Consider the following 25,488-nt stretch of genomic DNA (forward strand, 5'->3'; position numbering starts at 1 on the left):
TAAAAATTCCATGCGACGATCAAAATCGTCTTAATAGTTCCTGTATCAAACAAATCTTATATGGATAAAATTTCTACTTTTTTTTAAATTTTATGGACTGAAAAATGTTATGTTGTTAAGCAACTTTACTATTGAATATGCGGATTTTCAACAAAAAACTATAAAACATTTAATTTTTTTATCAGATTTGTCGTCGTTACAGGACCTATGTAAACCTAGCCACATAAAAAAAAATTTTCAAAAATGCATTTAATTCTACTTTGTAAACGTTTGTAATCCCTTTTTTCATTTGAACCTTAAAAGATGGAAAGCTGAGGAAAAAAATGTTAGCATTTCACATTACAATAACATTATTTTTAGAACTCTGTCTGCTTACAATTGTTCGTATCCGATTGTATTACCATTCATTACGTTTATATCCTGAAGAGGATGATTACACCAAAATTTCAAAATAGAAGTAAGAACTAACTTCCCATTTTTCACGATATTTGAAATCTGCAAGCGAGTGTTGCTTCAGAATCATTTATACCAATTTGTACCACAATTCGTTTCGTTTGTATTCTTAAAAGGGTGATTGTACCAAAATTTTAAAATAAGAATGAGAGCTAAAACACTTTCGCCATTTTTCATAATATTTGAAATCCACATGTAAATACTGATTTGAAATCGTTTTTACTCGGTTGAATCACTGTTCGTTTTATTTGTATCTTTAATAAAGTAATTATAACAAAATTTCAAAATAGAGATGAGAGCTAACTTCCCCATTTTTCATCATTACGAGTGAGAATCGATTTAGATCATTTATATCATCATTCTTATTTCTAAAAGTTGATTGAAGAGTTTTGTCACTTGTACACAAGATACCATATACGACAATTATCTCATCCTCGCATCATCAAAAAGGATATACACATTCGCTCAGTAAACATTATTATTTTAACCCTCAAACACACTAATCCCGTAAAATACGTAAACACATTTTCGAGTCTGGCAGACTTTTTTAACTTTGAGAAGTTATTACTTTGATTCTAATCAACATTTTTCAACAAAATTTTTTTTCACATAAAAGTTCAAAATTTCAGAAATATGACTGCATAATCGGCTTTGCCGAAATGATTTGTTGTTAAATTGTAAAAAAAAATCATTAAGCAAAAATTAGAAATTGTTAAAAAATCCACTTTTCCTTTAAAAAAAATCATATCTCCGCAAGAAAAAACTTGTAAAAACTTTCAATTTTAAAGCTAAAGTCATACTTTAAAAAAAAATTATGGTATTGTCATTTCTATAAAAAAGTATATTTATATAACAAGAATATGAGGTATTTTTGGGTGTCTAAAAATACACTTAAAAAAAAAATCATCTTTGAAACAAAAAACTTTTAAGAACTTTACAATACGGCGTTTTAAAGCTAAAGAATAATACTTTCAAAAAAAATTATGTCACTGCCATTTCTATTAAAAAATAAACTTACGTAACAAGGCAAATGTGAGATATTTTTGATTAATTCAATGTGTCTAAAGTTGAAAATTGATATGTTAATAATATATTTCGGACCCTACGCAAAAGTCCTCTTTTTCACGGCACTATAGTATTTTAACTTCAAACAAAATAACATACGCGTACGAATCTATTTAAACGTGTTTTGCCCAGTTTTTTTACCTAAAATTACTCACAAAAAAGTTTCACTCACACAGTCTGAATCCCATTGACCCTAACAAAACTTTGCTATCGTGCGATCCAAATTCTAGTTAAACAAAAAAGTTGATCAACCATATCAATCAAAAAAAGAGATATCAAACTTTTTTTACGTCCTGATCCGAACCTCCTATCTCATTCCGTCTCCACATAGCAAACGTTCAAAACTTCATATGGGGTCTCACAAACCCACTTATGTGTTTAAGGGTTAAATTCCAGACGCAGATTTCAAGAAAATGTGTATCTGGTCAAATAAATTTGACAAGAGATCTCTAGCTTATGTAGTCTTCAGTTTAATTTAGATCGCATCCGATAACATTCACAAAGTGGCTAAATAGTAATGGGTTCTTATCACCGGGTGATTATCACTCATCGTATTAATCATTTGTGTATGTACAGTCTTTTATAATCACATGCTAATAGCAGTCCTGTAACTTTCAACATTTATAACTCGGAAAATACTTAATAAAAATAAACTTCATTATAATGTTTTGAAAAGTTCTTAGCATTAGCTATTAGATTCTAAAATCCAAAATAGTGTTCCATTAAAAAAAATCAATAACCTTAATCTGACCTTGGCAACGCTACCAAGATAAAACTAATACCATCAATAAATTGATGATTTAAATCCTGTAAATAGTCTCAAACATTTTTTCCAAAAATGCCTGACTTTTAAAACATTTAACAAGTCTGTAATTTTTCGTACACCCCGTAATGACTTATGTATACAATGTATGTACAGTGAAATATTCCACAGATGTAATATTACATTATTGCAATAATCTTACAAATTATCATAAAATCTTACAGAAATATTACAAAAATCATACAGAAATATTACATAGTAATATAAAATTACGGTATAATATTGCAATTTTATTGTGGAGATATTATAAAGTAATATATTGTATCATAATATTATTGTAATAAATATTTGTATTATATATTAAAGTGACATAGTGTTTTATAAAATCGTATTAACATTTCATTTTATGTGATGGTAATTCCTCTAATAAATTATGCAATAACACAAGTTATTGCATAATTTAACATAAGTTAAATATACGCATGCACACACGCACACACACATATGCGCGCGCGCGCGCGAGTGTGTGTGTGTGTGTGTGTGTGTGTGTGTGTGTGTGTGTGTGTGTGTGTGTGTGTGTGTGTGTGTGTGTGTGTGTGTGTGTGTGTGTGTGTGTGTGGGAATGTATGTATGTATATATATATATGTATGTATGTATGTATGTATACATACAGGATGATTATTAATGACTGTTTTCACTTTTTACCATAGGAGCACGCATTTGTAATTTCTAATATAATAATATGTTAGAAATACGTATCCGTCGGTAAATCATGCTCCTAGGATAAAACATGAAAACAATCATTAATAATCACCCTGTATAAAAAGAGAGAGAGAGAGAGAGAAAGAGAGAAATAGATAGAGGGAGGGAGAGGGAGAGGGAGAGAGGGGGAGAGAGAGAGAGAGAATATGTATACATTATAAAAGTAGATGTATATATACCTTCCTGTATGTATGCTCCAATCGTACAACTTAACAAGTAGATTTTCACTTAATAAATACTCTAAACAGGGAGAATGCGTTGCGGTATTACCATGTTGATAATGATCATGCAAATTTATATCCCGCAGCTCCAGTATCAGTAATGTCACCATTTGATCAATGTGATTAACTACTCCAAGCACATCATCTTGACTAGGTATACCTTTAGGAGGCTGAAAAATGCACAAATAACTAAGAATAAAATTTATAAATATATACATATATTAGGGAAGAGTAATCTAAATTGAACCGTGTTCCAAATAGGACTTTTTTTTATGTAAATGAATACGATTAAATGAATTGCATGCCATTGTAAAGTCCTTATAAAACACCTAACATGTGATAGCAGTTTGACAGTTCTCTGTCTTCTCATAACTCTCGTAACATTCATAGAATAAACGCGAATATGTACTCAGATAACATTTCGTGAGGTCACGTTATTCTCACGGCATGATAATCATGCTGTGCGTGCAAAAATGCATCACAGTGCCTTCACAATGTGACGGGGGCACGCATGTATGCATAAAAGATCGCATAGTGCAATCACGCGTGATGGGAACATAAGTGCATATAAAAATCACTTTATCGTATTACATAATTATAATATCTGCATTATATAGCTTAGATAACAATGTTATAAGTTTCACGTCACCCTCAAGGCATGAGAGTAACGTGATAATTCCGCCGTGCGCGCAAGAACGTATCACGCTGCCCCCAGGATGTAATACGTGCGCATGCGTACAAGCGTAACTGATAAAAAATTTTCTCAGAATTTTTCAAAAAAATCTTATAATTTATTTAAAAATATCTGATAATTTCTCAAATAATATATCATATTTATTCATAGAATGATCACTTTCTCATAAAAAAGAATGAAGAAAATATGAGTTTTTATCCCTCACTTACCAGATCTTTTTAACCTTCAAATATGTCGTATTTTTTCATATTTTACCATACACAGAATTTAATACTTTCTTAGAATATCTCATACAATTTATTTCACATTTCCTCAAAATTTTCTATTCGTTTATAAAAAAAGACTGTAAATTGTTATCCAACTCTATAATTTTATTTTAAGGTTTGCAGATTAAAAATCTCGTAAAATTACAATAAATTATAGATGGAAATATAAAAAATAGTTTAAAAAATAAATATAAGAGAATAAAATTTTAAACCATGTTTTCTGATTTTCTCATTTTAATTTTCCAAATTATATTTTTTTAAATTTACATCTATAACTTATCATAATATTACAAGATTTTTAAGATCTGCAATCTTGAAAACCATAAATTTACAGAGCTGAAAAAAAAAATCTAATCTTTTTTTGTAAGCAAATATAAAAATGTTGTAAAAAATAAATTGTATAAGACATTATAAAAATGTATTACATGCTTTGTATGAGAAACACACAGAATTTTTGAGTACCGTATGCGGACGGGGATCCAATAGCGTACGGTGCAATAGCCCACCAACCAATCATCTTGACTTATATAACCCAACCAACGGAAAAAGTAGGCATTGGCCGCTGTGAGTGGTGGTGTGCGCTATCGGTCCCATGTGCTATCGGGATCCGCCCACCGTATGCATGCATGCAAGCAACATGAGTCTGATATGATGACGCATCTGTCGGATGCCGTGAGCTCACATTGTGCGGATAATCCGCACAGCATGCATCCTCCGTGAACTCATTATGCGCGCATTTTGTTATTTAAGTATTTTCAGTTATCGTAAAAAATTAAAAAAAAAAAAATTCTTGTAAAACATTATTTAAAGGTACTAAAAAGTACTAAAATTTTGAAAGGTAATTGATTTAAGATAATTAAAGAGCGTAGAATTCAAAAATATTCATTGTTTTGTGATCACTTTTGCGGTTTATTGTAAAATTTGTTTCAAAGTTCGAAAGGACTCCAAATCGGACTTTTTACATCAAAATTGTAACCTATTCGTAGCACTAGAGATTGGCCGATCAAATCTAGAAATATTAAATTAATAAAATATTATAAATCATCAGACTAAAAATAATTATATTTTTTTTATTCCAACTATAATTATATAATAACAATATCATAACATGATGTGCAAAACGTCTAATATATAAAATATATATATTTTTTTAGTAAAATTTTTATTTTTGACTGTCAAATTACTCTTTTTAATACTTAATACTAAAAAAAATATATTAAAATCTTTTTAAATTCTATCTAAAAGTCAATAAAAAAAGAAGTATCCGACACGGACCAAAGTAATCCGATTTGAAACCAGTAGTTTCAAATCGGATTGCAAAAAGCGTTTTTACATTTGTCATTATAGTTCAACACAGGAAAAAGATACATCAAAATGGTTTAAAAAAAAATAAAGGAAATTAAATTATCTTTCTAACGGCACCTTCGGTTTTACAATCGGACTTTATTTGCGCTTTATAGAAAGCAAAAACTACAAATAGATTCAACTTACCCACTCTCCCTTATTGTATTTGGTACGAGTGTACTAAAACTGACGTTAAATATTTTAATGACAGATTCTCTTTGGATGATTTTAAGACAAAAATTCTTCTACCAAAATGTTAAGACTATAATAATTTTCAAATAAGAAAAGTTTAAAAATTACGAATAATAATGCTAGAATTTCGCACATTCAGAGATAGCGGTAAGCTCCCCTAAATCGAATGCTTTTAATAATATTAATAATAAAATTATAAAAAATATGTAATAAGAGATTTATTAAAAAACTAATTTTGTTTATCTATAATAAATTTAATATAAAATCGGAGAAATATTATTTACACATAACAATTTAATAATTATATCGATATTAATGTGTTAAATATCAAAATTGTCAAAATGTCATTATCGTTTATTTGGTTTATATGCTTAATCTTTATTTAAGATCAGCCTATAAAAACGTTTTATCATTACTAGAAATTAAGGCTAGTATTCATAGTCGATTCTTATATTTAAGATCGTCTTAAGTAGACAAATAGATAGATAGATAAGTCTATATTGTTCCCCTTGGGATTACAATCTTCCTAATGCACATACACCGTAACGCTTAACCTAATCTTACTCACTACCTTACAACTAACTTATCCTAACTATATCTACTGCGCTCTCCTTACACACACGCGCGCGCGCGCGCGCACGCATACACGCGTGCACACGCGCACACGCACACGCGCGCACGCACGCACGCACGCACGCACGCATGCACGCACACGCACACAAACGCGCACTCACACGCACACGCACACGCACACGCACACGCACACGCACGCACGCACGCACGCTCTCACTTTCTCTCACCCTTTACTCCACCCAATTCCTCTCCGCTTGTCTCCCTGCCCTCTCTAAACCTCTCTAATTTTTTTATCAACTTCTCCCCCTCTCCGCCCTCCTCTAAAACTTCCTCCACTTTCTCCTCCCATTCTTCTTCAGCTCCCCAATTGCCGCGTTCCTCCCACACGTGTTTCCACGTTTTCTCCTCCCTCCCACACATTCTGCATAGCCTCTCTTCCTCTCCCGCCCAATACAACCTTCCCTAACCCCTTCCCCCAATACAACCTTCCCTAACCCCTTCCCCCAGCCTATACTTCGCAATTCTCTCCCATCTACTCCCTGACCATCCTTTCTTCAAATATCCCGGAACCCTCTCCCCCTTCACAATCCTATACCACCTATTATACTTTAAACCTCTAATCTTCTCCCACCTCTCTTCCCTCTCCTTTTTCCTATCCCCCTCTTCCAAATTACCAAAATCAAACCCTTCCTCCTCCTTCTCCCTCTCCACTTCCCTCAACTCCCTCCCTCTCTCCTCAAAAAATTCGTGTCTTTCCTCTCCAACACCGATAACCTTTCCCCCCCTTTTTGCCCCCTCCCTCATCTCCTCCCAACACTTCCTCGCCAACTCACTACCTCTACCCTCCGCTAATCTCTCCTAAAATCCCCACGCCTTACTCCCCGCCCTTCCCCTCAACTTCTCCCTTTGCAGTTCCTCCCTAATCATGTAGCCCGGTGTCCAGCTCACCCCCATCATCCATCTCAAATCTCTCTCCCCTCTCTCCGTCTCTCCCTCCCTCCCCCTCTCTCCCTCCCTCCCCCTCTCTCCCTCCCCCTCCCTCTCTCTCATTCACTACACCCGATCACTCTCCCTTCACTCGCTCCATCTCTCCGCCCCCCTCTCTCTCCTCTCACCCACTCTACACTCTCCTTCCACTCCCCGCAATCACTCTTCGCCTCAAAATCAAATCTCTCCTAGTACATCCGACTGCTATCACTTGCTCCAAAAACGGAAGTCAGATCGTCTTAAGTATCATCTCAAGATGTCATCAATCATTCAGAGAGCCATATTAGCATCTTAAAACGTTACTTAAGACAATCTTGAAATAAGAATCGATTATGAATACCGGCTTAAATATTAACCCTTAAACACACAAGTGGGTCAGAGAGACCCATAAAGTTTCGAACAATTGCTGTGTAAAGACGAAATAAGATAGAAGGTTCCGACCAAGGGATAAAAAATTTGAAATCTTCTTTTTCGATTAATATGATTAATCAACTTTATTGGTTAACTAGAATTCGAATGACATGGCAGCAAAGTTTTGTTGGGGTCTATGGAAAAATCATTGAATGTGAGTAAAATTTGTTTGTAAGTAATCTTATAGCAAAAAAAAAACGGGCAAAATACATTCAAACAGGTCTGATCACGCATGTTACTCACATATCCTTTGTCTAAAGTTAGAACACTACATAGTGATTCAGAATAAACAGTTGTTCTTCAAGGGACGTATTCCTGGTCGAATTCTAAAACGATCTTTTCTTTGGGAAAATTTGGCAGAAACTTAGATTTCAAAATATAAACTAATGAAGTTAACGTATCACGGATCAAGTACAGAAGATACGCAGAGGCGGCGCACTCACCGTTACGCGCGGGTGTTTCGTGAGGCGCTTGCTGCGCTCAGCTGACACGCTCAGCTAATACAACACACAAGAGTCTCTGGTGTGACAGAGACTCTTGTGTATTGTATCAGCTGAGCGCAGCACAAAATATCCGCACGTAACAATGTGTGCGCCGCTCCTGCGTATCTTCTGTACTCGACCTTCTGTACCTGTGATACGCTAACTTAATCGACTTATATTTCAAAATCTAAGCCTCTGCCAAATTTTTGTCAAAAGAAAGATCATCTTAGAATTTGACCAGGAATACATCCCTTGAAAGACAACTGTTCATCTTATATACAAAGTGTTAGGTAAAGTTCGCCCGTGGTCTCGTGGGTTAATAGAGCAAGTAAAACTGAACAGAAAAGTCCTGTACTATTTTTCAATATTCGCAATAGTTACCGAGATAAAAATTAGTAAAATCGGCAAGTGAGTGCGTACTCTCTCTCTGCTCACCGCACGCGGGACTGCCTGTCGGTTGCCAAATCATAGCCAACCGCGGCAGGCGGCGCAGTGAGACGGGAGAAGAAGCAATGGCTGTCTTGCCCTTCTCACCGCGCCACCTGCCGCGGCTGCCTATAGTTTGGCAACCGACAGGCAATCCCTGCGTGCAGTGGGTAAGGAAAGTATGGTACGTGCTCATTTGCCGACTTTATTAATTTTATCTCAATAACTATTGCAAATATTAAAAAAGGGTACAGGACTTTTCTCCTTAGTTTTACTTGCTCTATCAACCCACGAGACCACGGGCGAACTTCATACTAATACTCTGGATAATGCTGTGGAAAAATGGGTTTCTCAAGATGGCTTTCACAATGGCTTTCACAAGATTCAAAATGTATCATAAAAACAGATCAATTATCAATTTTAGACACCTTAAGTTAATCAAAAATACTTCATATTCGCCTGTTATATAATTATATTTTTTAATAAAAATGACGATAACATCATTTTTTTTTGAAAATATGACTTTTTAGCCTTAAAACTCCATATTGTAAAGTCTTTAAAAGTTTTCTGTTGCAAAATTATAATTGCATGTTTATTTTATTCTTATTGTTAATTTATTCATTTGTTAGTACGTTGTACACTTTTTTGCGGCAGAATCTATTGTAAAGAATTGATTGTTGCTGACGTTGAGGTAAGTTATGCTGCTTTTCACAAGACTTCACAAGACTTCACAAGATTTCTTCTAAATCATGACTCTTTTATTTTTTTTAACAGCTTGAGTTATATTCATTATTTTCAGGCTTAACTCGCTTAAATTTCTAACATTTTCTTGATAAGAGAGCTCTTCGCCTCAACATCAGCGGCTTCGTTCCTTATCGTATCATTGTTTTCATGCTGAAGATGGCCGAAGGCGAAACGTCTAATTTATTAAATTATGTAATACATAACTTTTTGTAATTCTTATTTACGGTGTACTGTCAACAGCGCTTGACTCGTATTTGCCGCATTTCCTTTGTTAATTTGGCAAAGTTATAATTTAAGAAAAAGAAAAGTAAATTTTTAGACACTTAAAAATACTTTATATTCTCTATATTACACAATTATACTTTTTAAAAAAAATGTTATAACTTTTTTGAGAGAAAGTATGACTTTTTAACTTTAAAACGCCATATTTCAAAGTCCTTAAAAGTTTTTTTGTTGCAAAGATATAATTTTTAAAAAAAAAGTAAATTTTGGAACAATTTTTTATTTTTGCAGAATCGTTTTTCCTTTACAAATTCACAATAAATTATTTTTCGCCTGTTAAAGTTAATCGCAGAATACGCTTGATTTGAGATAATCAATTAAACGGTTCTTGTTGCTTTTGTATATTTAGTGCTTGCAATAAGGTACAACAAGATTGACTCACATAAGTCAAGATGGATGTAGATATTACAAAACAAATAGATAGCGTCAGTACATGAAATCTTGTGGAGATCATCTCCACCAATAGTAAAGCGCTGGACAAAATCCAGCAATGACGTAATAGCAAAAGCGCTACTATCGGCGCATAAAAACTTGTCCATCGACGTCTTAACCCAATCACAATAGTTTAGTATTGTAACTCGTTCTTGGCGGTAGTCTCGTATTGTACAGTCATGTAGCTCAACTAAAATAAACACGTAATCTTAATCCATCTTAATCCGTGTGTTATTACCATCTATTGCTGTAAGATAGTGGAAACACGGTATAATATAAGCCGCTACCTTACCATAACCACAGTATAAGAAAGAACAGTAAATCGACTCCGTCACAAAGCACGGCAAAAGTTGTCCTTCACGCATAACCAAATCGCACAACCAGCGCTATGGTGGTTAAATTCTAATTGGATGATTCCAGCATATGCCGTCATTAACTCGACTCAAGTTAAGTTAAATCCATAGAACTTATAGCGTTTTTCACTAGGAAAACTAGTGCGCACTGAGTGTGCACTCGCTACAGATAATTAGGCATTTTCGTTGGCACCGTCATCGCGCGAACCGGAACATCAAATTGCCAGCGGCGAGTGCACACTCAGTGCGCACTAGTTTTCCCAGTGAAAAACGCTATTATAGTATATGGGACAGGAATACGAGCGCAATAGTGAGAGCAACATCTAAAGGACGGAGATATATCTCCGTACTTTAGATGTTGCTCTCAGTCGCCACTCATTGCAAAGATAGGCTATTCCTGTTCTATATACTATAAGTTCAATGGTTAAATCACTGCCACAGAACTATATACTATGAGAAATAAAAGCTCTGTACTTAGCATGGGAAACAAAAAGCAAAACCCTGCCATCTGGTGGTGAAGTGGAAAATTAAATGGACTGTGGAAGGGGGTCTTCAGGAGAGAGAATATAGAAGTTTATGCAGGCAATAATCATTAACTTATGCCAAAACCGATAAATTCATTATTGGGATTTCATTGCTTCTATTTATCGAGGTCTCAATAAACAGTAGCCTTGAAATTCTAATACTGAACTTTACCGGATCCTGCACAAATTAATTGTTATTGCTTGCACAAATCATCCTTTCTTCTGCATTATTGGAAAGACCAGTTCATCAAAACTACTACACAAAATTGCACGAAATTCGGGTGAGCAGATACTCACTCTTACCAACTTACATCAAGACATTTTCTGATTGGTCATTTCAACTCCCACTTTCAAGTGGGCCCCACTTTTTCCGTGTTACTAGAAACCGATACTAGTTTCACTCCCGTGATCACTGCGCTCGCAAACGCTATTGGATCCATGCACAACCAGCAACATTGCGATTATATCTTATAGTCAACAGATGAAAGATGCCGACAACGAGTCGACGTACTGTTCTTTCTTATACTGTAACATAACATAACATAACATCCCCACAATCTTATAATGGCCTAGTTTACATCGTGCACTTGATACGCGTATTAAGCACTATATTCGTACCAAATTCGTACTAAATTTTTAGTACTCACGATGTAAACGCTGCCGGATCAACTTGGTACAAACGTATCAAGCAGGAGTATCGTACTAAACTGATACGCGTACTAAATACAAATGACGATGTAAACACTGAAACGTATTTTGTAAGGAATTAGACCCATTGAGTATAACCTTAATTGATCGGTCTTATGATAAGTAATCTTATTTGGTCTCTCTAAAACAATAACATATTAAAAATGCCTTGTAAGAAACGTTTAGTATATTCAATATAAACAAGCCTGTATTAAAGCATTGGTGTGCATCAAACTTAATACGAGTACCAAAGTTTTAACGGAGCGGATCCCAATAGCACACCAACACTCACAGCGGCCAATGCCTAGAGTTTTTCCGTTGGTTGGGTTAGATAAGTCAAGATGATTTGTTGGTGGGCTATCGCACCGTGCTCTATTGGATCCCGTACGTTTTAACGATGTAAACTAGGTCAATGTAATGTGTTCACAAATAAACTCTATTTCAACATCGGCAACGTCAATTGTGTAGTCACATTGCTAAAATTTTAAAGTTTTATTTAAAAAAAAAAGATTGTTGAAAAATATTGATTAAAACAAAAATTAGTTTCTCAAAGATAAAAAAATCTCCCAGACCGAAAAATATGTTTACGTTTTTTAAACACCGGAATCGGTATTTAAGAATTACTGTAGGTAGAATATGCATGTACCGATTACAATAACCTGTAAAAATAAACAATTTTTTCAACAAATATAATAAAACTAATTGTAAATGATTTTTATAAACTTTTGCATGCTGAACACAAATTTATTGTCCAAATTTGGCTATCATGTCACAATTTTGAGAAGGTATAAAGATACGTCCACAAAAAAAATCGAAAATAAAGTAAATTTAAAAAACAAAATCGCCGAAGCATTACATTTTAAAGTTGAAAGTTTATACTTTTAGGTAGCGTTAACAAAATTAAAAAAAAATTTTGCTACGAATACTATAACACCATGAAAACCCTCAAAATCATTGTTTTTTACCTTTTAAACGTCATTTTTCTCAAAAGGGTGACGTAAGAACTAAATTTGGGCAACAAATTTATGTTCAGCAAGCAAAAATCTATAAAAATCACTTCAAATAGCAATGCATTCCTGACACATAAAAAGAAAAATTTACTACTACAAATATTCCTTTAGTTGCAATCACGTTATAATGAAAATGCTAATCCCTTCGTACACGGCAATTTAAAGGCAACAGATATAACGACCTGACTCCGCGCACGGGCGGTGTTGATTCGGTGGACGAGGACGCGAGTAGATCGTCGAGAGAACTAGACGTGGTTGTGTTGACAATCAAATAAAAGTTTATTGAAATAAGCAGAAAATATACAAAGTAATCTTCGCGGGTGCGACGCGCGGACGGACAAATGGGGATAACGCTCGGTTGGACGTGATGGAAAAATAACGCGCGGACGGGCGAAAGATGATCGCGGCGCTCAGACAAACAGATCAATGTTTACGCGCGGACGTCCGAACGACAGGAAATAAATGCGGGCTATTTGCATGCAAGTGATCCCGAGACAAATTTCTTCGAACTCGGAATCCCTGTTTACGCGTCGGCACGGCCATGTCGAAGGCCGCGGTCACGGCCACGGGCGCGCGAGCCTGGTGGCAATATCGCACACACAATACAGCTGTACGGTACGGCACGGTGATTCGGCGATCGCAACGCACAGCGGTGTTAATACCGCGTTGTTGATGCAGCAATGGCAACGCGCCAATATTTTTGGTGGAGACGCGGAATTCCACACCCCAGATCGCAAGTTGGTGCCGACGGATAGAACTCGGATGGTGGATTCTCCAGTTTCACCGAAATCTCTCGGTGGAGCCCAAGACGCTTAAGACCGCGGAAACAGAGGCGGTCAGGAAGCTCGTTACCGAGATCTCTTGGTAAAAGCCAAGTACTTTTGACTTCGGATCGGAACAAAAAGATTCGCGTCTTCTTTCCGGACAGGCAGTTCGAAGAAGCCCTGTTCATAGAAACGGCGGCGCTTATATAGCCGAATTTCGCGAGGAGGGGCGGCGCGGGGGACGGACGGTTCGGTATCAAAGGAGGAGTCCCCGCACGAGATCGGCAGCGACCACCACTTCGCTTGCTTCTGCGGCGCGGGCGCGCGGAGATTCTCCCGACGCGCGGAGATTCTCCCGACGCGCGGATGCGTATTCGCACGCCACGCCGGTTGTTGCAGTATTTATTGACACCGTGCGCCGGTTGTTTGGCTGTTCGGCGGGTATTCGGCCGGACAGTGCGGAGCGGTGGACGGTCCGAAGGGGGAGCGGAAAGGCGGTTTGTCACAGAAAAGAAATTATATCCCACGCAACTAAAAAGCAATAGCGTACAAAACTTATTAATATATATTAATATATTTTCTTGTTATAACTATAGTAACTTGTTATAAAGTCGTATATGCGGCATGCGTTGCTGGCAATATCTTAACCCTTAAACACGTAAGTGAGTCTGAGAAACCCCATATGAAGTTTTGAACGCTTGCTATGTGAAGACGGAATGAGATAGGAGGTTCGGACCAAGACGTAAAAAAAGTTTGAAATCTTTTCTTTCGATTAATATGATTGGTCAACTTTTTTGGTCAACTAGAATTCAAACGGCACGGCAGCAAAGTTTTGTTAGGGTCGATGCGACACATATAGTGTGAAAGAAAAACTTTTTTTGTGAGTATTTTACATAAAAACTGGACAAAATACGTTTAAACAGGTCGATTTGCGGATGTTACTCGCATATACTCTGTCTAAAGTTGGGTCGAATACTATAAAATGCTGTAGAAAAAGGAATTTTTCCAAAATATATCATGAAACACATCAATTTTCAATTTTAGACACGATTTAACCAAAAATACCTCATATTCGCCTTGTTACATAAGTACATTTTTTAATAGAAATAACAATATAATTTTTTTTTTTTTTGAAAGTATGAATCTTTAGCTTTAAAACACCGTATTGTAAAGTTCTTCACAGTTTTTTGTTACAAAGAAATGATTTTTTTTTAAGTGGATTTTTAGATGGCCAAAAATACCTTATATTTTCCATGTTACATTGTAACAAACCGCCTTTCCGCGCCCCCCTCGGACCGTCCACCGTTCCAGGCTGTCCGGCCAAACAACCGTCGGACAGCGAGAAACCGACGCACAGCGCCAATAAGATTGTAAAACCGGCGTAGCGCGCGTATACGCATCCGCGCGTCGAAAGATCTCCACGCGCACGCGCTCGACCGGAGTGGCGGCCGCTGGACCAATCTCGAGCGGCAGGGATTTGCCCTCCGATACCGTACCGTTCCGTACCCCCGCACCGTCCCTGCCCAAGAGACTCGACTATATAAGCGCCGCCGCTCCTATAGTCGAGGCTTCTTTTTCGTCCGCCTTCCATCCAAGAAAGTAGTGTATCCTGAGTGCTCAGTGGAGTTAAGCGAACTTAGCTTCAGTCAAGCAATCTTGACATGAGCCATCCGCTTCCTAGACCGCCGGTTCACGAGCTCAAGTCCATCTTGGGCTCCACCTGGAGCTCCTGGTAGTCGGCACTTTCCCGATCAGCCGTCCTGTCTCGGTATCGACTAACGACTCGGGGTGTAGAGTTCCGCGCCTCCAAGTGATCTTGGCGTGAATCGATTACCACCGCCGCATAACATCGCGGTACTAACCGCAGCGCGTCGCGATCGGGATTTAAAAGTACAGCTGTACCGCGCGCGCGGTCTCCGGCCGTGGCCACGGCCTTCAGCAAGGCCACGGCACCAGTGCGTCAATAGGAATTCCGAATTTCGAGAATCTCGGCTCGGAATTCCGCGCCTGTAAATAAACACCGCCTGTAGATACTGCGTTTAAATCCGGCCGTTCCGACTATCGCGTTATATGTGCCGTTTTTCCGTCCGCGCGTTCTGATTCTCCGTTTGTCCGTCCGCGCGTAATTCTAAGCTTTTGTTACATCCGTCCGAGCGTCATCGTCATTCGTCCGTCCGCGCGCCGCGTCCAGAACGCTACGATATTGTACAGTACCAAAGATACGCGAAATAAAGTCTCGTTTATTTACCAACCATCCACGTCTAGTTCTCTTGGTGACCTCACCCGCGTCCTCGCCCGCCGAACTCACGCCACCCTGTTCGCGGAAAAACCAGGTTGTTACAACATAATTATACTTTTTGAAAGGAATGACTTAGCCAAATTTTATTTTGAAAATGTGAATCTTTAGCTTTAAAACGCCTTATTTGAAAGTCCTTAAGGTAAATATATCGAATAGGGGAGGCTGCCCCAATGACCTTGACCTTGACATATGTTGTCAAGGTCATGACCCTGAGTAACGCCCAACAAGTTTTTGCCGTCGCTCACCCTTCCTTAAAAAGTTATAATCATAAAAAGTTTATTAAAATTAAGAGCGACAACTACACATATACTCACATATATTCACATATACACATAAAAATGTAGTACCAAGAACGCGTGAGCGGTGGTGGGGCTCCGCCCCTCCCCCTGCACCCTCTACCCGTATTTTTCCTAACCCAACCTAATTCCTAATTCTATTTTAGTTTAATTTTAAATCTAATATTGTAACGTGGTCGATTGGATATCCTTGGCCAAATTACAACTAAAATAAGGTTAGGTTAGGTTAGAAAAAATACGGGGGGTGGTGCAGAGGGTGGGGCGGAGCCCCTCCCCCGCCCACGCTTTCTCTGTACTACATGTAAATATTTGAGTTTTTCAGAGTTATTTTACCAATTTTAGTTTTATATACATACTTTATTCATCAATATTATTACTGAGTGGATATATATCTTTCATAATTTTAAAAAATGCGTCAATTCTATCATCAAAAGAATAAATTCTTTTAAATAAAAATTCGGCGAGATAAAATTTATAATGCTTTTGTGATATTCCATAGCGAGGAATTGCACCACGCATATCACGCTATATTCTTTCAATATTTTGGGTATGGCAACCCGTTACTGGCTCAACAAGCTATTAGTACTGTTCCACGCAGTGTGCGTGTACGTGTGCATGTGCGGGCGTAACCTAATCTAACCTAACTTATAATTTAAAATCTAATATTATTACAAATTTCGACAAAAATAGGGGTAGGTTGGGTTAGAAAAAATACGGGAAAGGGGTGCAAGGGGAGGGGCGGAGCCCCTCCCCCGCCCACGCGTTTTCTGTACCATATTTTTATATGTATATGTGAGTATGTGTAGTTATCGCTTTTAATTTTCATAAACTTTTTATGATTATAACTTTTTAACGAAGGGCGAGCGACGGCTAAAACTTGTTGGGCGTTACTCAGGGTCATGACCTTGACAACATATGTCAAGGTCAAGGTCATCGGGGCAGCCTCCCCTATTCGATATATTTACCGTCCTTAAAAGTTTTTTGTTGTGAAGATATGATTTTTTGAAAAAAAAGTGGATTTTTTACCAATTTCTCATTTTTGCTTAATGGTTTTTCTTTTATAACTTCACAATAAATTATTTTTCGGCAATGCCGATTGTGCAGTCACACTCCTGAGATTTTGAACTTTCGTTTTAGAAAAAAAATCGTAGAAAAATATTGATTGTAATCAAAGTTATAGCTTCTCAAAGTTGAAAGTCTCCCAGACCCAAAAATGTGTTTCCCCGTATTTTACAGGATCGGTGTGTTTAAGGGTTAAGTAAAATCGGAAGCCGCTTTCCTCAAAAAAGATGTCAATTTAGCAACGCATTTTTATCAAATTGATAACAACTTGCAAGAAACTTGCTATCTGGGTTACAATTAGTTTCAGTATATCCAGTAAAAAAATGTCTATTTTCGGTTAGTGTAACTACATTGATATTATATGCATATTTTATCTACATTAATATCCAATCTCTAGTAATGATTAAAAAACGTCTCTATAGGCCGATCTTAAATAAAGACTCTTATAATATACGTATATGAACCAAATAAGCGATAATAGACATTTTCATTTTTTTTATATTTGACACTCTCATTGCGTATTTTTACAATGATTTCATTACTGTTAAAGACAATAATAAAAAACGGTATGAGGCACTACTGAGGTATTACAGAGCATTACTAGAACTAGGATTAGTGAGCGTTGCTAAGGCATTAATGAGCATTACTAAGGCATTAGTGGGCATTACTAGAACATTAGTGGACATTAATAAGACATTAGTGGACATTACTAGAACATTAGTGGATATTACATACAAAATTCAACAATCATACCCAATAATTGGACTTTAGTAGGCATTGATGTACACAATTTTGATCAACGGTTTCCCCCTCGGGATTAATGGTATTGGTATCAAAAAAAGGTGTTATAAATAATTATAATAAAATAAAAAATTAATTGATATACAGAAAATAGGTATGAATTAAGTGCTTTATAAATGTATCACCAGCAAATTAAGTGCTCCCCTTAGACAAAAATCCATCCCTGAGGCTAGTGACGCTAAGAGAGAAGTACTTTAAATAATGGTACAAAAAAATTTATAAAATAAATCTGACCTTAAACTGAACTTAAGCTAAACTGAACAACACTAAAACTGAAAACTAAACCTAAAACTAACAAGAGGAGGATCAGGTGAGTCACCCTGGGATTTCAATCACAATTTTTTTAGTTATTCTAGAGACAAAAAAAGTTTACGTCTTCCGGCGTTTGATCGAATAGGCCTCAATTTCGAAATAATAAATTTGTGAAAATTGGCCATACCGCGGCGCGCCATATGAATCTTTCCGGTAAGTGTTTTCCCAACCAGTGCAGTCGGCTCCGTGCGTTAGGTGCTTGCTTCACAATCGTAAGATCCGAGTTCGCTCCCGGATGTGTGCAATATTTTTATTTTTTTTTAATAAGTGTATTTATTTATCTTAATGATATTGATATAGTATGCAAATTTCTAAAATAAAAAATTTAATATCACTTTCTAAACATTAATTCAAATTTAATTTGAAGGATATTTGAATTCAAGTAATAATATTTGAAATAACAAATAGGTAGTAATAATAATAATACGAGGTGTGTTCAAAAAGTAACGGGAATTTTTAAATTTCGCGGGTTTGGAGAGTCCGACAGTCAAATTTTTTTTTTGTTTATGTTGGTATACATGCCCCTGAAGTATGCTAAAATGTTGAACTGTATTCATTGTTTACTTTGTCTGTGGCAGCCGCTAAGGTTACACGTGTTTTTATGAGCTCGGCGATTTTCGTTTCTGAAAAAAAATGGATCAAAGAATTTGTATCAAATTTTGCGTAAAAAATAACAAAGTGTAACAAAGTGTGTGAAATGTTAACAAAGGCTTATGGTGAGTCTGCTATGAGTAAAACAAGAGTTTACGAGTGGTATAATCGTTTCCAAGATGGCCGTGAAGATGACGTTAAAGATGACGTTAAAGATGACGAACGCCAAGGACGCCCCAGCACATCAAGAACCGATGAAAACGTCGAAAAAGTGAAAGAAATGGTTATGAACAATCGTCGAATCACAATCAGAAAAGTCGCTGATGATGTTGGCATATCAATTGGCATATCAATGGAAAAACAATTCATGGCTTTTGCACCACGATAATGCACCTGCTCACACTTCATTGCTTGTTCGTGAATTTTTGGCCAAAAACAATACTGTAATGATGCCCCAGCCTCCATATTCGCCAGACATGGCTCCGTGTGACTTTTTCCTATTTCCAAAAATAAAGAGAACCTTAAAGGGCCGTCGTTTTACAAGCATAGATGACATTAAAAGCGCATCACTGAAAGAGCTAAAGGCTATCCCAAAGGTCGAGTTTGAGAAATGTTTCGGGGATTGGAAGAAGCGCTGGCATAAATGCATAATATCTAATGGTGACTATTTTGAAGGCGACAACATTAATGTAGACGAATAAATAAATATTTTTTTCAAAAAACGAAAATTCCCGGTATTTTTTTAACACACCTCGTATATAAGTTATTTGAAATAGATAACATATAAAGGCAACGTATCTAAAATTTCAAATTGTTTAAATTTAACACTAGTATTTTTCTTCTACGATTAATTATTTTAAAAACTAGAATTTTAAAATACTGTTAATATTATTTCCAATTAAATTTTAAATTAAACAATTTGAAAATTTAGATACGTTGCCTTTATATGTTATCCATTTCAAAAAACTTATATATTATTATTATTACTATCTATTTATTATTTCAAATATTATTACTTGAATTCAAATATCCTTCAAATTAAATTTAAATTAATGTTTAGAAAGTGATATTAAATTAAATTTTTTATTTTAGAAATTTGCATATTATATCAATATCATCAAGATAAATACACTTATTAAAAAAAAAAAAAATATTGCACACATCCCGGAGCGAACCCGGATCTTACGATTGTGAAGCAAGCACCTAACGCACGGAACCGACTACACTTGGAAAAACACTTACCGGGAAGACTCATATGGCGCGCCGCGGTATGGGCAATTTTCACAAATTTATTATTTCGAAACTAAGGCCTATTCAATCAAACGCCGGGAGACGTAAACTTTTTTTTCGCCTCCAGGATAACTAAAAAAATTGGGATTAAATAATCCCAGGGTGACTCACCTGATCCTCCCCTTGTAAGTTAAAATTTAATTTAAATTAAACTCAAATTAAACTCAGTAATAAATATATAAATTATAAATAATGTGATATTATTTTTTACTAAAATCGCAATTAAATTACAAAACATTCCGCAATTCTTTCTCATTTTGTTATACTATTTTATATAAAAAAACAATGCAAAAAATTATCTCTAACAAAATAAAATTAAACAATAATTAATTATTTATTTTGAGCATAGTATTTTCAGCATTAAAAATACTATTGATTAACAATGGTATTTTCAATGATGAAAATAAATAATGAATCATTAGTCATTAATAATGTAAAAAAAACTATTACAGAATTATATTATATAATTATTATATAAGTATAAATCTTCTTAAAATACCTATTGCTTTTTAATAATTTAATATAAAGTAACAAAATTATTATAAAATAACAAATACATATTAATTAATATAATAAAATCAAACATTAAATTAAGGATATTTATTTAAACGTAATAATCATTTAAATAATATTTATCTTAATTATAAAAATAATATCCCAGGCAACACATAATGTTAAAAAAATATTTAATAATATGTATTTTAATATTTTATAAATATTCATCATAAATGTTTAGGCTTGATTATTAACTAGTTAAATAGTTAAAAGTTCAATAAAAATTTAAAAAGTTAATCACTTAACTTAATTTAATTAATCTTAAATTCATTAACTTTTAACTTCAACTAATTATTTTTAAAATTTAACTTATTAACTTTTTTCTACGTTAATTTTTTATCTTTGTAAATGGCAATATTTATGTTCTATGAAATCTTGAACATTAGACACATTTAATTTAGAAAAAGCTTAATGATCGTGATGAGTACAACACTCGCAGTGCTTAAAGACTAATAGCACACCAACATAAAAAAATGTCACGTCGGAGAAATCAAACCAATGTATCTCTATGTATTTTGAGCAAATCAGAATTTCTTTTTACCCCCAAAAGTTGCCAAAAATTCCTTAAAATTTAACATTCTTCAGCCCGATAAAAATAATCTTAATCTGATTGCGCAATTCCAAAGTCATATTCGGTTTCAGAGCCTCAAAATACATAAGGATACATAGGTCTAATCTGTTGGACATAACACTTTTTTTAATAACGTAATAATTAATAAAATTAATAAATATTTAATTTAAAAATATAATAATTATCTAATAAAATACCCGAGCCGAATAAGACCTACCTAGCTTATTTTATTTTTTATAAATTTTATTTACAAAGATATTAAAATAAACTAAATAAGAATAAAATGTTTATTTCAACCACTCGCCAAAATAAAATTATCATCTATATATAACATTTTTAAATAAACAAAAACGAAATTTTTTTAAACTCTGACATTAAGCCTCATTAAATTCTTGTGCTTTTAATAAGGTCTGAATTAAAAACAAATTAAAAATAACAAAGGAATTAAACATATTTTCCAACTCACTGTTAAAATGATTATTAATCACAAATACAAAATTCTTTAAAATCTATTTTACTGTAAAACATCACAATTATTTTTAATTTTGTCTATAATTAATATTTTAACTTTAAAAAATTCTGGCTATTTTAGTACAATTTTAGCTTATGGAAAGTTAGCGTCATTGAAAATCATTATTCTCTGTTGCAAGCCACATACATAATAAACAAATGGCAATGGCAATGGCAAAAACAATAAATGTATAAGTGGGCCTTATTTAATAATACATTATTTATAAAAAAAAGTATACTTATTCCAAAAAATCGAGATATATATATTTGTTTTTTTCTACAGTTAGAAAGTTAAATAATATTATAATATATTGTAATAAATCATAAAATAATGTATACTTATTAAATTTACAACAAATTATAAAAACAACTAATTTCCCCACTTTGTTACAATCTTTGTTGTACTGAATAAACGTGTTGCACGCTACCGGTATTAATTCTCTAGTCTCTCTTTATCTACTTCCTATCTTTTAAGCATATATTTTAAACATAAAACACATTTTTAAATACTAAATTTAAAAGTGGGCCTTATTTAGTACTGGGCCTTATTCGGCTCAAATACCTTATAATAATAAATGTGTAATATAATTCTACAATAATCGAATTCACAACCCAAAATTTTGTACACCAATGCCGATTTTTGGCATTGCTGTAAAACACTGCCGACATTTTCGTACACTGCCGACAGTGCTTACAATTAGTCAATGCCTACAATGCCGTCAATCCTATATTAAAATTAAAGCAATGCCATGCAATTATGAACACTACCGTGTACTGCCCATTATCATACGCCAATGCCTGCACAAGAATTCTAAAGCTTTCCCGAAGTATTCTACACAATTATACAAAAAACTTCCAAAAATTTTATTTACGAACTGTATCTATACATTTTAATGTAATTGCACGTTATTATGTGATGTCTTATACATATAACTTCAAACAATGGAACACTAAAAATAATAATAAAAATAATCAAAATAATGACCTTGATATTGTATTTGTTTGTAATCAAAATAAATTTTAAACATTCTTCTTTAAAAATGCTATACATTTTACTGTAATTGCACATTATTATGTGACGTCTTATGCATAGGTATACCTAACTTCAAACAATAGAATACTAAAAATAATAATGTCTGTTAAGTTAGCACCTCGACCACAAAAAATCGAAACGCCACTTATGCCAAAATTAAGTGCTTTTTATGTGCTAATTATGTACCCTATTTGAAATTTTTGTGCTCGAGCGGTTTAGCAGGAAAATGAGATTGAAAGTGGGGGTGCCAGCTTAACGTTAACCCAGCACCAACTCATATAAATAATTAATAAAATAAAAAAATAAATACACTAGAATTAAGTGCTTTTTATGTGTTTTCCAACAATATATAAATAAATGTTCGTACTCTTCGACCAGAAAATCGTCCCGAAAGTACGAATACACATTAACGGTACAAGAGTAAAGTACCAGAAAGAAAGCAATTCTGAAACTGATTATACGCTTAAAATATTCTCCTATTTATGTGCTTTCCAAATATGCAAGACCAGATTTTTGTGCTCAACCCCTTGATCAAAAAACCGACCCTGAAGTGAGCACCCCACCGATCAGGTACAAGAGTAAACTACCAGAAAGAAAGCAATTATGAAATTGATTATAGGCTTAAAATATTCTCTTATTTATGTGCTTTCGGAATATGCAAGAAAAAAATTTTGTGCTCAACCCCATGATCGAAAAACCGACTCTGAAGTGAGCTCACCACTCCCCAACCACTGATGACAATGCCGTCAATATTATAGGTCACTGCTTACTTTTTTCAGTCCACTGCCGAAATTTTGTACACCAATGCCGGCTGTAAATTTCACCTCGACAATAATTGTTTTTCGATATTAAATTGACTAGTAATTATTTATTTTGAGTATTGGAAGTACTGTTATTAATACTCAAAATAAATAATTATTGTTCAATTTAATTTTGCGTTTAATTTACAAAGATGTTTTTATATTCTTTCATGCCGTATAATCTCTGTTCGTATTGTCAGAGAAGAATTAAGAAGATAATTTTTTGCATTATTCTTTTATATACAATAGTATGACAAAATGAGAAAGAATTACAGAATGTTTTGTAATTTAATTGAGATTTCAGTAAAAAATAATACCACATTGTTTATAATTTATATATTTATTATTAAGTTTAATTTGAGTTTAATTTAAATTTAATTTTATCTTAGTTTTAAGTTTAGTTTCTAGTTTTAGTGTTGTTCAGTTTAGTTTAAGGTTAAATTTATTTTATAAATATTTTTGTACCATTATTTAAAGTACTTTTCTCTTAGCATCACTAGCCTCACGGGTGAATTTTCACCAAAGGGTGGAGCACTTAATTCACGAGTAATATATCTTAAAAGCACCTAATTCACGCGTAGTTACTGCGTATTTTATAAATTTTTTGTACCATTATTTAAAGTGCTTCTCTCTTAGCGTCACTAGCCTCAGGGATAGATTTTCGCCTACGGAATGGAGCACTCAATTCGCTGTGTGTGCGTGCGTGCGTGCGTGCGTGCGTGCGTGCGTGCGTGCGTGTGCGCGTGCGTGCGTGCGTGCGTGTGCGTGCGTGCGTGCGTGCGTGCGTCGTGCGTGCGTGCGTGCGTGCGTGCGTGCGTGCGTGCGTGCGTGCGTGCGTGCGTGCGTGCGTGCGTGCGTGCGTGCGTGCGTGCGTGCGTGCGTGCGTGCGTGCGTGCGTGCGTGCGTGCGTGCGTCGCGTGCGTGCGTGCGTGCGTGCGTGCGTGCGTGCGTGCGTGCGTGCGTGCGTGCGTGCGTGCGTGCGTGCGTGCGTGCGTGCGTGCGTGCGTGCGTCGTGCGTGCGTGCGTGCGTGCGTGCGTGCGTGCGTGCGTGCGTGCGCGTGCGTGCGTGCGTGCGTGCGTGCGTGCGTGCGTGCGTGCGTGCGTGCGTGCGTGCGTGCGTGCGTGCGTGCGTGCGTGCGTGCGTGCGTGCGTGCGTGCGTGCGTGCGTGCGTGCGTGCGTGCGTGCGTGCGTGCGTGCGTGCGTGCGTGCGTGCGTGCGTGCGTGCGTGCGCGTGCGTGCGTGCGTGCGTGCGTGCGTGCGCGTGCGTGCTGCGTGCGTGCGTGCGTGCGTGCGTGCGTGCGTGCGTGCGTGCGTGCGTGCGTGCGTGCGTGCGTGCGTGCGTGCGTGCGTGCGTGCGTGCGTGCGCGCGCGCGCGCGCGCGCGCGTGTGTGTGTTTGTGTGTGGCATATTTATAAAGCACTTAAGTCATACCTATTTTATGTATACCAATTAATTTTTTATTTCAATTATTTATAGCACTTTTTTTCGATATCAATATCGTTAAGAGAGGAACCTAATGTAAAATCGATTTTTTTCACGTTTTCTATTTTTTTGCTAAAATTGTTAGAAAATTATATCAAAAATATATAAAAAAAACATTAGAAAATTTTAAGAAACGTCCTTTTATGTTAATTTCAAAGAAAGAAGAGTCTGCTTCAATGGCCAGAACGCGTAGATATACAACTTTAAACGCCTTTTTCTCAAAACACTAACTTTTACGCGCTGGCCTATGTAACTCAAAAACTACTTGACAGAGTCAAGATCTTCAAATTTTACATGCTCGTTCTTCAACTATCTGGTTCCAACGTATACCTATCCAATCATTTATATTTTGCTTTAAACAATAATTATTAGCAATTGTTTAAAGTGCTTTTTTTGTTTACGTCGCCGTTTTTGCAATTTTATAAATTTTTTTAATTATTTAGGTACAT

At 35.5% G+C, this 25,488-nt stretch overlaps 1 protein-coding gene across 10 annotated transcripts in view; it reads right to left on the reverse strand.

The window, feature by feature from the left end:
- Window positions 1-25,488, reverse strand: part of LOC105201598 (UPF0518 protein CPIJ015043) — a 133,179-nt gene that overhangs the window by 104,627 nt on the left and 3,064 nt on the right. For 4 of the 10 annotated variants that reach the window (XM_039446109.1, XM_039446108.1, XM_039446111.1 and 1 more), the window contains 2 exons: window positions 15,685-15,750; window positions 3,224-3,435 (listed from right to left, as the gene is read on the reverse strand). In XM_039446109.1, the coding sequence (XP_039302043.1) occupies window positions 3,224-3,435; window positions 15,685-15,750 (278 nt within the window). Of the gene's footprint in view, window positions 1-3,223; window positions 3,436-10,048; window positions 10,289-15,684; window positions 15,751-25,488 lie in introns of those variants that run through there. The other 6 variants (XM_026140356.2, XM_026140359.2, XM_026140358.2 and 3 more) reach the window with 3 other exon arrangements.

This window comes from Solenopsis invicta, chromosome 2 (assembly GCF_016802725.1).
Source record: "Solenopsis invicta isolate M01_SB chromosome 2, UNIL_Sinv_3.0, whole genome shotgun sequence".
Classification (NCBI taxonomy): Eukaryota; Metazoa; Arthropoda; class Insecta; order Hymenoptera; family Formicidae; genus Solenopsis; species Solenopsis invicta.